Below are 12726 nucleotides of genomic sequence, written 5' to 3'. Positions count from 1 at the left end.
CAAGTTGAATTGAACTGAAATATTTAAATTACAAAACATACATAAAATTAACAACAATAAAATAAAATATTTAAATTTGAAACAATACAACAAAAATTTTAAAATACGAAAAGTATGACATAAATTTAATGTTATTCACTTGAGCTTATACAGTGGAGGTAATTTTTCTTTGAATGGTCTGAGATGCGACACACGAAACATCGTTTTGGTTGACTTAATTCTCGGATATCCATTTTGGTGTGGATACGAGAGGAGACACGACAACCCTTAGAATTTCCTTTCTTCTCTGGGTCGGGGCAAACGATTGGCTTGTGACACAGTGGCCAGTACGCTTTGTTGTGTAATTCTCTAAACAATCCTCTGTATGCATTGGAGACACTTTTCAACATATACACATGATGTATGTAGTTCCTATATTCATGGTAAGCATGCTTACAAGCAACAACAACATGAGAACAATACATGTGCAATTTTTGGAATTTGTCACAGTCACACTACCTTTCATCCAGCCTAACTAAGAAATTTCCAGCAGCCCACACCTCTCTCGGGTTTATTATCTTGACCAAGAACCGTGTGTCGCATCAATGAAACTTAAGAACAATGTGAGCATTTGCCTTTCTCTGTGTGTCTTCGATGACCTTATTTAGTACTTGTGTATAAACTTGACTAGATGTAAGCATTGTTGTGACTTCTCTCCCTCTTTTGTCGAACAATGCATTACACCTTCGATATGTTGATTTTACTAACGCACTTATTGGTAAATTTATTGTTTTCTTAATTACCAAATTAATCGACAATTGTCCCCATTGTCAGCCACCATCCCATTCGAGAATCCATTTTTCTTGTGAAATCTCACTAAGTCAATTAATTGCTTAATGACCATCTGCTTCCTCACTCAAAATTATTATTAGTGATTGAATGTTGCTCTGTCCTTGCATATGTTGAGTAGTCATAAACATACAATTTCAATATTGTGAATAATACAAAATAAAATAATATTTAATATGAAAAAAAAGAAGTTTAACACTCACCCATAGATAATTAGTTTTTTGATTTCATTGTTCTTGAACCTTTCTGTGTAATTCTGTGTAATGTGCAAATGCAGAACACATGCACTAAATTATGTGTCGTCCACCCACTATCACGTCTTGAGTAAACACATTTTATTGACTTGTGTCTGTTTGGAATCAAACATAGACCATGTTGTGGAGTGACATGCCTTTTTAAATTTTAGATGAAGAAGAGTCTTGCTTCCATTATTTCACACTCGATAATGACAAGATAACGACAAAGGTTATTGGAAGGATTTTACGCTTGTCATCTTGTGCAACTATCATAAGGAGAGTCCCCTTGTACTTACCGTACAACCATATTTCATCGACCTGAATCACAGACTTGCAATATTGAAATCCATTAATACAATATCTGAAACTCCAAAAAAGACGATGGAATTTCACAAAATCATTTACTGTTTAACTTCCTTGTGGTGTCATTGGTAGTGTTTTCTTCTCCACGACCATATCAGGAAATTTTTTTTGCATAGCTTGCAACCATCTCGGTAAATCGTGGAATGATCTTTCCTAGTTGCCATAGATATTTTCAATGGAATTTTGCTTTGTCAACCATGTTTTTGGTACATGATAGTGTATCCTTCATTTTTTGTTGTTGTGTGATATCAAGGCTAGCACTGAAGTTGATGGATAATTTTTAATCAACGTGTGAATGCTTTTACTAATGAGAAAATATGACAACTTTGCATGATCTTATGAGATTGATGGACTTGAACATGTATAGGGTTCAAGAAGCTTTCTTATTTCCCACTGCTTGCTTTCAAGGATGTATGTTGTCCTACACCTCCAAGCACAACTATTGTCATCACAAATGACAATTAGTGTTGTTGGGTTCAATAGTTGTGTCTTGTAGAATCCTTTGCCACATGATACCACTGTAAAATATGTTGTACTTCTTGTTTTGTTAGAAAACATATCCATTCAAAGAGAGTCTCTACCAGATGTTGGACTTCTTTGCGATCCAAGTTATGATCGTATTCAGAATCTTCAAAATTAGATTATTCAAAATTATGCATGTTTGGTCGTATGTACTATAGTGGTACATTTTTTTATTGGTGAAACAAACTTAGCTTCTTCCTCATCATCTTCCTTTGGGTTGATTGCGTAGAACTTTGTTTTCTTCCTCACTAAAGGGACCGAGTTCTTCGTTAGGTAAGTCAGACTCTATTGTAAACTTAGGTTTATTTGGTTTTGTTGATGAGGTAGGCTCTATTGTAGGGGTACTCAAGTGAGGGTGAGGTTGATCCTCAGTAGCATCAAATGTTTGTGAGTCTAACAAATTGGTGAAAAATGGTGCAGAAATAAGTTGAGTAAAAGAAAATGTGTTTGGTTCAAATAAATTTTTTTATGGTTGGGTTAAAGCAAAAGTATCTTGGGTTACATCAGATGTATGTGAACAATGGGACTGAGGATAATATTAAGGTTCATGAGATATTGGATGAGGGTTTGGGGTGAAAAGTCTATGTAATTGGATGTTTGCATACAATTCAATGGATGAAGGAGTCTAATGTTGGCAAACAACATAAATCATATCTTTGACATTTTCGTTGTCAACAAGTTGCACTATTGTAAACTAGAACATTTTGCGCCCACTACTTGTTGGTGTCAGAATGAAATATTGCATACTTGGTCCAATGGTTGAAGTCCGAGCCTTTGGTGGATTTTTCTTTTCAAGACTTCAAGTGTGAGGTCTTGCTTTGTTTGAAATAACATCGGGTTAGGACATTGAAACGTATTCCCTTTATCTGTTTTGATTATCTGAGCATTGTAGTGTACTAATCAATTGACAGTTGAGGAAGACATGTTGTGTAATAGAGAAAGAAATATGATAGAGGGTTTGTGTTTGTAAAGTTGGAAGAAAACAATAGAGAAAAAAGTGTTGTGCGAATGTGTTAAACAAAGGTGAATATGACTTCTATATATAGGGGTCAAGGTTAAGGGTTTATGACCAAGGGTTAGGGGTTTGAAGCATTGGATTCCTTGGCAAAAAGCAAAAGATGTCTTTGAGCTAGGGTTAGGGTTACGATGAATGTCCATGGTTCAATTAATATACAAGGGTTAAGGTTTGTGTGACAGACATATGGATCAAGGTTCATAATAAGTGACAGGGGTAGAGTTAGTGGTCAAAAATAAGAAAAAATTACTAAAACCTCAAGATTTTAATCTATGAGGATAACTTTTGACACTTAGATTGTTATGTGTATAAGTTATTTTGGTTAAAATAATATTTTTTTTTCTGAAGTTTTCATGTCACTGAAGTTATTAAGATAACTTTTGGGTCTCAATTTAGCCCCAAAATGCATTAACTAAGTGGTCTAAAACAAGAAAAAAAAATACTAAAACTTCAAGATTTTAATCCATGAGGCCAACTTTTGACACTTAGACTGTTATGTGTATCAATTATTTTGGTTAAAATAATATTTTATTTTCGTATTTTTCATGTCAATGAAGTCACTAAGACAACTTTGAGTCTTGATTCGACCCTCAAACGCATTAATGAAGTGGTCAAAAACAAGAAAAAAAAACTACTAAAACTTCAAATACACAATCCATACTTCAAACTTTTGGCATTAAAACACACATGATGGAAACTCAATAATACAACAATGAAAAACATATATGACAACTACAAATCATTAAACAATAAAATAACAATCAAATAAATTGGTGGAATTTTTCTTCAAAACTAGATTCAAGGTTCATTGTCTCATCGAGATATTCATCAAAATCCTTTAATTTAAAGAGCTTGCAAAAATTGGTGGTGAAAGTGCACTTGTTTGTGTAGGTGTGTCTGCGGCAGTAATATATAACTGAAGGCATGTGAAGTTTGAGAGTTTCTCGAACATAGAAAGCATAGTCATTATGTGAAGTTTGAGGTGATGGATCATATTACCTTAATGTAGACTATATTTATAATGTTTAATGGCTTGTTACATACACTTCAAGAAGAATGATCAAGATCTCACCGACAAAATAAACGACTTAAATATCACCAATATGAGGAATGCACATTAAACGACCAAGATCGCACCAAAAAAATGAACGACCTAGATATCATTGATTGAAGCAACACACATTTAACGATCAAAATCTTATCGATAAAATTAATGGTCTAGATATAAAAAAAATTGAGTTTTTTTATTTAAAAAATCTAGTTTAAAAATTGATTCCTAGGAATCTAATTTCTAAACTAGGTATAAAAAAATATAAACATACTTTAGAAATCAATTCCGGAAAAACCAATTTTTAAAATACGTTTTTTATAAATAAAAAACCGTAAAGAAATCGATTTTTAAAGTTCTTTACCTCAAAGTACTTTTCGGCTTTAGTGCTTACACGGTGGCATTTCCTATTTCCAGTCAGTCCTTCACGTGACTTTTTTTTTTCATTTTGGAGGAATTTAGGTGATGTTTGGCAGGAAAAATGTTTTATTATTCTTAGAAAAATCATGTGGAAGTAAAAGTTTTTTTAAAAAAAAATATTGAACAAAAGGAAATAAAATACATTTTAACATAACAAATTCTTTGAAATGTTAGTTTATAGATAGGTGATAAAAAAATCACCTTTATAATTTTAAACAAAACTTTCTCACGATAATTGAGTTTTTTTTTAAATATAAAAGATATTAAACAGGGAGAGATCTTTAATACTGACAAGCAAAACACCAATAACATATATGGACTTCTAGTAGAATCCTACCTAAAAAATTAGAGAATCACTACACATGCCTAAGTCATAAGTAATTTTACTTAATCACAGTTATTTAATTATCCCATGAGCGTCAAGTCTTTGAAAAGAGTTGTCGTCCAAGTGATATGTTAGTTGTCTTAAGAATAATCGAATCCATATTTATAGTGAGAATGACTTAATGAATCCAAGTGATATGTTAGTTGTCTTTAGGTATATAGGTAGTGTTTGATTGAAGGAATAAAAATCATTTATGGGAAAGTGAACTTGAAAATTTCACATCTATATATCTGATAAAAGATTTTAAAAAATCTTTCCTATATGTATTTTTTTTAGAGATATAAAATATTCACATTTTGCTTTACTCCTTATTTCCATGGTGAAAGGTAAATATCCTATATTTTGATGGGAATAAAAGTTATTTCTATAATAAGTATCTTAAATAAAATATATAATTAGTTATGTAAAAATAAGGATTATTATATATATATATATATAATAAATATGACTAAAAAATAAAAAAATGAATTTTTTTAATAATTCATTTATTTTTTATATTTTTATGACTCGAACCAAACCAACGCAATCTTCATCATATTTAAAGTAATAAAAAAATTTAAATTCAAATCAAACCAATCTAATTAAATATAATAAGTTCACATTTAAATTTAAATTAAACCCAAAGTAACCGGCCAATGAACACCCTAAACTAATCATGCATGGTATTAAATTTTCAAGAATTTCATATTTTCAATTTAAATGAATTATAGACTAAATACAAGCCTTCTTTATACAGTATTTCTTTATAATAACACAAAAGTAAAATTCTTAAATACATGAATCGAAATTAAGAAAATTAAAAGTAATGAATTTTAGAGAAATATTTTTTTAATTTATATTCACATTTAATTAAGAAATATTATTACTTTTTACTGTTAAAATTTTATGTAAAAATATTTTTTATTACTTGCCATTGTTTTCATATGAATTTTTTTTAAAAAAAGAAAATTTGTAATTTAAACAATTGAAAACAAAACACTTAAAGCAAGGGCGCCTAAAGAGTAAAGATGCAAAATTCACCGTGCATCTAACAAGAAAGTTGGATTTACTAATGCTTGCTATGACCTAAAAGATGTGACAGCACAAGGTGTACGTACTTCACTTAATCAGATTCTTCATTATCAAATTACAACCATAGCAAGTTAATCCTCGGATTCTGCATATTTTTTTTTAATTAATTTCCAAAATTTATGTTAATGATGAAAGAATCAACACCAATTATTACATAGCAGCATTATATACCCCTTCGTTTTCTTCTTTTCAGAGCCACATCATGTCTACTTTCTGTCATTGCATAGCTTGCCCTTTTCCCTCTGAAACAGACTCCTTGCCATTGCATAGCTTGCCAATGAAAATTCCATTGACATAGTTTACAACCTCAATAGTAATCACACATTGGAAAAAAGAATATAGCCTCTGTAATTTTTTTTTTACAAATATACCCTCTCTAATGTTTTTATGTGTTAAATATATTTTTCATCTTCGTAAAATCAGAAAATTTTTGTTTTTGAAATCGTAAAAGTTTTTTTAAATATTTTTAAAATATAAATTAATATTTTTTTATTCCTATCATCATATGATGTCGATTTACTACTTGTATGTCTAATAGAAAATCACTTGATCATATGAGGTAATATGCAAGAATGCATATATGCTGTACAATGCCAATACATGACTCAATATTTTTGAACCTAAAAATAATGTTATTTATCTAAACTAAAATGAATGATAAGGATTTAAAATAATGTTTTTAAATTTTAGAGGAATGGAAATTAAATATTTTTTTATAGAAATAAAAAAAATCACTTATTTTACCGGAACTAACAATTTCATATTTTATAGAAATAAATATATTTTAGAAACAAAAAACTAAAAAAATATTTAACTATATTTTTATATACTTTTTCTATCTTATTTTGTCTCTTTTATTATCCTATATTGTCCATCATATTTTCACTTTTCTCTTTTTATACATCTAAAACTATATACTTAATTCGTTCTCAAATATAAGTAAAAAATATAATTACACTAATAAAAAAAGTTAATTAATAACATTTAATTACATCAATTATAATTAAAATTAATATTGTTTCCTGTTTTATTAAACTTGATATTAAAAATAAAAAAATCATTAAAATTAAAATTCCAATTAAATAAAAAATATTTTAAAAATAATAACATTAAATAAGTTATATTTGAAATCGAAGGGTGTATCTATTAATTTTTTGGATAATAACATTAATTATTCCGACAAAGATCAAGAAAGTCCATATAGCATCTCAACTAAATGTATTTGTTAGCATTTCTCTAATATTTTTGCATGTAAAGACTACTATCATTTTTTTTTCTTACAAAATATTTATATCCTTAATTATACTCATAAAGATCGAGAAAGTCCATTTAGCATTAAAAAAAATGAAATTTCTTGAGTAGTTTTGACGACTATTGATCAAAGATGGTATTTTCACTGATTGATGTAAAAATTACTTTTTTATATCTCAGTAATAATTATAATCAATGTCAAATGTCAGATCACTCATCTTTAATAAATCATTTTTAAAATTATGTAATTTGATATATAATTTTATGAAATCACTTATTTTAGTAAAAAGGTAAAAAAAAATTAATGCTAAAGGTACACACTTCATTTTTTTAATATATTAATGGAGGGATGAAATAGATTTAAAAAAAGAGAGAGAAACAGATAAATATATCAAGTGATGAAAGTAAAAAATAATTCAGTATCACAAAGTTGTGTTTAGGCGTTAGAAGTCCCAGAGTTGATAGGGTAGATAAACTGAGTTTTTTTTTATAATTTCATTTTTGATTTGGGGATATAAGCCAGAGAATTTACAAAAGAGATCACAACCTAAGCCTGTCTAACTATACAATTCGCCACTTCTACTAAAGTTGCAACCTATTCTAATTTAATATGTAATCCACATAATTCTCCCTCCCCCACATCCTTGTTCCCTTGTTCCAAGTGATCCTCAACCATCCAAAAAGGTTGAGGTGATCCTAACTTAATTTTTTTTTATAGAAAAAGAACACAAATAAAGGACTATCTACACTTCGAAACTTTGGTCTTCAATTTCTTTTGATTCCACGTGGATTTCCCCATTCTTATTTGCAGTCAAAGAATCATCTCCTTCAGCATCAAAGCTGGCATGAACACTGTAGAAGACATAGAAAAGCACCGCAACAGCCGAAAAGAATCCAAATCGAACATAGGATGGCCCATCCAGTGATCCCAACAGAAACACATTCAGAAAGATTGATATAGAGGGTATCCACGGCATGAATGGGACACCCCAGAATTCTGGCTTTCGAACTTGAGGGACCATGCAATGGAAAAGTTGTAATATTGCAATCGCAATAACACCACTGACACTGAGCATCCCTGCCTTCGCCCCTCCTGTGGGTACAAATTTCCAAATAAGGGTGAACATGATTGCGGTTATGGAAAATGAGCAGAGGAAGGACAATGTAGGCCATGGATTCGTTGTCCCTGTAGCCACATAACGTCTATAGATCACGGCATTTGCCACCATGTAAAAGACAAAGAGGGTGCCAATACACACCAGATTTAAGAGGACATCAAGATCAGTGAAAAGAGCTATTGCAGCTGTGAAGATACCTGAAAAAGTACGAGGATATGAGTGAGTGACACCAGAAATACTATGCACAAATCATATTTTCCAATTTTCATGCTACCATTCAAATAGCCTAGCCTTAAGAGGGAGAGAAGAAAAGGAATTTTAGACAAGAGGAGTGTGAGAAGTCAAAACGCACCACAGAGCATAAAATCATGGAAATCAAATAATCCATCATTGGGGGTAACTTTAACTAGCTACATAGAGCTAAGGTCATGATCAGTCAATGATTCCAATCAAGAAGAATATATTACTCGTCCAATAGTGGGGGTCGAATCAATAAAAACCACTAATATCTTCCATGTGAAATGCTTTATTATTCTTCTAATGGGTTGTAAAGGAAAGGAAAAACGGGCGTCACATATAGAAGCCTATTATTTTACATGAGTGATTGATTCACATCTTTCCATTTTAAACCACACAGCTAACCGCAAAACACAGTTGTCATCATAGTCCTTCCATCCATATCTAGTGAAGATACTGTTCATTGAACGCGTGATTTGAAGCTAGTCCTTGTAAAGGACGGGATAGGCACACATACCATACGGGGGGGACCATATATTACGTACTATACAAAATATGGGAAACCACGTTATAGGCTCACAAAGCTTGACAACATGTGACACCCATATGGGAAAATCTTTTCTAAGAAGTACTATTTTGGAGTGCTGAATTACCCACTTTCACTTTCAAATAAAAATAGAATGATAATATATGGACACTCATATTTTTTAAACACATAACAAACACCTTTTCTTTCTCCCTATCTCTCTTCATATCAAATAATAATATCTATAATACCTATATTTTTTTCACTTTTATCTTTCTCTCTCGCTGGCTTTCAATTGGCGTATTGAATGTTCAAGTATAATTTTTCATACAAATAATGCTACAAAAGCAAAAACAACGGGTTTTTTTACACAATTATCTATGTGAAGCTATGTATCTGACACCTTCTCTTACTTTTTTTGTTTTAGGAGTGTTACTGTGTTATTCGCACACAATGCCAATTTACACACTTAGGCACACAGCAGCGAGTTTATATAAAGAATCAGATTGCAAGAATCACACGGAAAGAGACTCATCAAGTAGGATAAGAGAGATCCTAAAATTTGTGTGTTTGGATATTTGTTTGAAATCAGGTCGAACACCAATTCTCCAACTCTCCTCTTCATATATATTAACAAAATCCAAACAAACAAACTCACAGCGATACGCATTTATGGATCATAAAAACATCCACCAACTTAAATGACATAGATATAGATAAGGCTCAATTCAATCTCATCCTCCATTGTCAACGAGACAATGCGTCAAGAAGCAATATCCCCTTTCACATTACATTAATGAGAACAAAACAATTATCTAATCACAGAACCTCAGCCAAAAGACAATGCGTCAAGAATCAATATCCCCATTCACATTACATTAATGATCCATCACAGAACCTCAGAACAAAACAATTATCACGATTATCTAATCACACAATCAACACCTATAACATAACATAACTCACAAGGGCCACACAACACATTGGCAAGTGCCAGGCCAAGCAAGAAACAACACAGCAGCAGATAGATATTCAAAAGAACATATCCAAGATATATACATAGTAAGTATGAAAATGTTGAATAGTAATTAGTGTTGAATTCAGGTAAGTAGTAGGTACCAACCAAGAAAGGCGGAGGCGTTGACAGGGGTAGAGGTTTTGGGGTGGACCCTAGCGAACCAAGAGGGGACCACATTGGAGCGGCCGATGACGCACATATAACGAGCCTGACCCAGCATCGCCACCAACAGTGACGTCAATATCCCGAAACTGGCCCCCACTCCTATCACTCGAGACACCCATCCCCAACCGTCCGATCTTCCACTGAACGCCGCCGAAAACGGTGCTTCCGCATTGATCTGCATGCGTACACAAATCAGATCAAAATCATACTTCTATTATCATCGATCCGTACAACTCATGTAACTAGTAACTTGTAACACCTCCAAATTTAAACAGCAAGAAACACATCATAATTCAACTTAATTACCCTACGTGCCTTTTCGGTAATTAGCTTAATGATAATTTTATGAATATCTAAACCAGCAGACACTTTAATGTTTACTACAATTTTTGTCTGCCATAAAAGTAGACTGATTAGACATTAGATTTTTTAGGAAAAAAAAAATCCTTCTACTCATTTATTTTTCGCAATAAAATTCTTGTAAGTTAATAGCATTAATATATCCGGAACTAAAAAACTTAAAAATATTAAATGGTGAATAAAGCGAACCACATCGTAAGGGAGAAGTTTGGTCATGGATGCTGCCATAAGACAATAGAGAACCGTGACGACAACGACAGAACCCGACACGCCGACCGGAATATCCTTGACTGGGTCCCGCACTTCTTCTGCCATGGTTGAAACCGCATCATAACCAATGTAACTCAAGTAAACCAAGGCAGCACCTTTAAAGACGCCCGCTGCACCGTGCGGGAAGAAACCGGAGGGATTATGTGGGTTGGCGGGTTCGGTGAAGTTCTTCCAATTCCCTCTCCAGAACCCCATCATTATCACAAACGCTATGAACAATATGTGCAGCGCCGTCAGAATCATGTTCACCACAGAACTCTCCCTCGTGCTGAAAAACGAAAACAGAATCCAAGGTTTATACTGTAATTGATAACACAAGAGTCTCAAGATTGAGAATGAAGCTTCATTGTAAGAACTGTGGAAAGAACCTGTAGCAGATGACGAGAGTGATGAGCAAAACGACGGCGACAGCGACGAAGTCTATTTCGTTGAAGCCTTTGGGAAGAGACGGCACCGTGAGGCGCCATTTGGCTGAGGAGATTCCGATTGTGGTGCCTAGGTACGCCGTCAAGCCTCTGGCAACGGCGGCATTGGAAAGCACGTAGTCCGCCACAAGGTTTGCGCCGGTCAGAAAGGCTGCAAATTCACCTGCGAAAACGACGCCGTTGCATTAGGTGAGAAACAAAATGTTAAGGGAAAAGGAACAATAAATAATAAAATAGAATAGTAATAACGTATATGTGTCGTGTAGAGATTGATTTGAGAACACGTGTTTTGTGTGTCTCGGGAAGGGAACGGACCAAAGGTGACGCGGAGGTAGCTGAAGGCGCCGCCGGCGACGGGCATGTCGACGGCGAACTCGGTGTAGCAGAAGGCGGAGAGGAGGGCGCAGAAGCCGGCAATGGCGTAGGAGAGGAGGACGGCGGGGCCGGCGTAGAGGGTGGCGTGGCCGGTGGTGACGAAGACGCCGGCGCCGACCATTCCGCCGATGCCGAGGGAGACGAGGTCGAACCATCGGAGGGTCTTGCGCATGCTGGTGCCGGAGCGGGCGCGGACCTGGCTCATCTCATCGTAGGATGTGGAGACGGAGAGGGCGCGTAGGGCGAGGCGCGTGGGGGTGTGGGAGAGTGCGCTGAGGTACGCGCGGAGGCTCGAAAACGATGAGGAGGAGGAGGAGGAGTCCATTGCGGAAAGATGGGTTTAGTTTGTGAGTGCGAAATGGGAGAGGAGCCAAAGGTTGGCTTTATAATGTCTGCAACTGCCACATGCTTGAGTTTTGCTCAGTCTAGTAGTAGGAAATGAGGAATCAATGAATCATGGTGCTGTTGCTGGTGCTGGATTAATATTATTACTATATCTAAATTCAAAATTATTTTCTTTTATATTCGAAGAATTGTGATTTTTTGACCTAAAAATTTCTAGGTAATTTTCTACCAATCAAAGATTTATATATATATATTTTTATTATTTTAATTATTTATCATATTATATAACTTAATAAAAATAGCATAATATATTTCTATTGTAGTAAAATAAAAAAAATTACCTTTTTATATATTAACTTTTTTGTGAAAAATTAATTAGAAATATTATTGTGAAATATTATTTTCCAAGAATATTAATTTTTTAAAATATATATCAGAACATGAGAAACTCATGATTGCCAGCAAATAAAAAACGTCTCAACTAGCAATCACCCCCTTAACGCCAATATAAAATTCAATGTGCCCAATCAAACATGCAAGAAAAATAAAACTATTTATTTTCTACTGGAGCATGAAAAGCTTGTGAGTAAAGTTCAATTTTACTGTTATATGGTATCCGTTTTAATTTAAAGTTTATAAAGCACATTAATAACATTTAATAAAATTGGTTTTTTACTGTAGCATACGTTGACAGTTCATATAACATACGTTAAGAGTCTATAATTTTGGCAATGCCACTGTAAAACTT

The 12726-nt window shown here is 33.3% G+C and overlaps 1 protein-coding gene across 1 annotated transcript; it reads right to left on the bottom strand.

Annotated features, from left to right (window-relative positions):
- Nucleotides 1–7597: 7597 nt before the first annotated feature.
- Nucleotides 7598–12084, bottom strand: LOC114401327 (cationic amino acid transporter 7, chloroplastic-like). Its single transcript, XM_028363825.1, has 5 exons — nt 11574–12084; nt 11202–11421; nt 10753–11101; nt 10144–10378; nt 7598–8454 (listed from the first exon to the last, which is right to left on the bottom strand). The coding sequence occupies exons 1-5, from the start codon at nt 11956–11958 to the stop codon at nt 7883–7885; spliced, it is 1761 nt and encodes a 586-aa protein (XP_028219626.1). The 5' UTR covers nt 11959–12084; the 3' UTR covers nt 7598–7882.
- Nucleotides 12085–12726: the final 642 nt, after the last annotated feature.

This window comes from Glycine soja, chromosome 20, assembly GCF_004193775.1.
Source record: "Glycine soja cultivar W05 chromosome 20, ASM419377v2, whole genome shotgun sequence".
Lineage (NCBI taxonomy): Eukaryota > Viridiplantae > Streptophyta > Magnoliopsida > Fabales > Fabaceae > Glycine > Glycine soja.
This window is presented reverse-complemented; position numbering and strand designations above follow the sequence as displayed.

Excerpts from the sequence above, each read along its gene's own strand:
- LOC114401327 (XM_028363825.1), bottom strand. The coding sequence starts at position 11,958 with ATGGACTCCTCCTCCTCCTCCTCATCGTTTTCGAGCCTCCGCGCGTAC. Across the intron at positions 11,102-11,201 it reads ACTCTCGTCATCTGCTACAG|CACGAGGGAGAGTTCTGTGG; the intron begins GTTCTTTCCACA and ends TTCGTTTTTCAG. Across the intron at positions 10,379-10,752 it reads AACTTCTCCCTTACGATGTG|ATCAATGCGGAAGCACCGTT; the intron begins GTTCGCTTTATT and ends GTACGCATGCAG.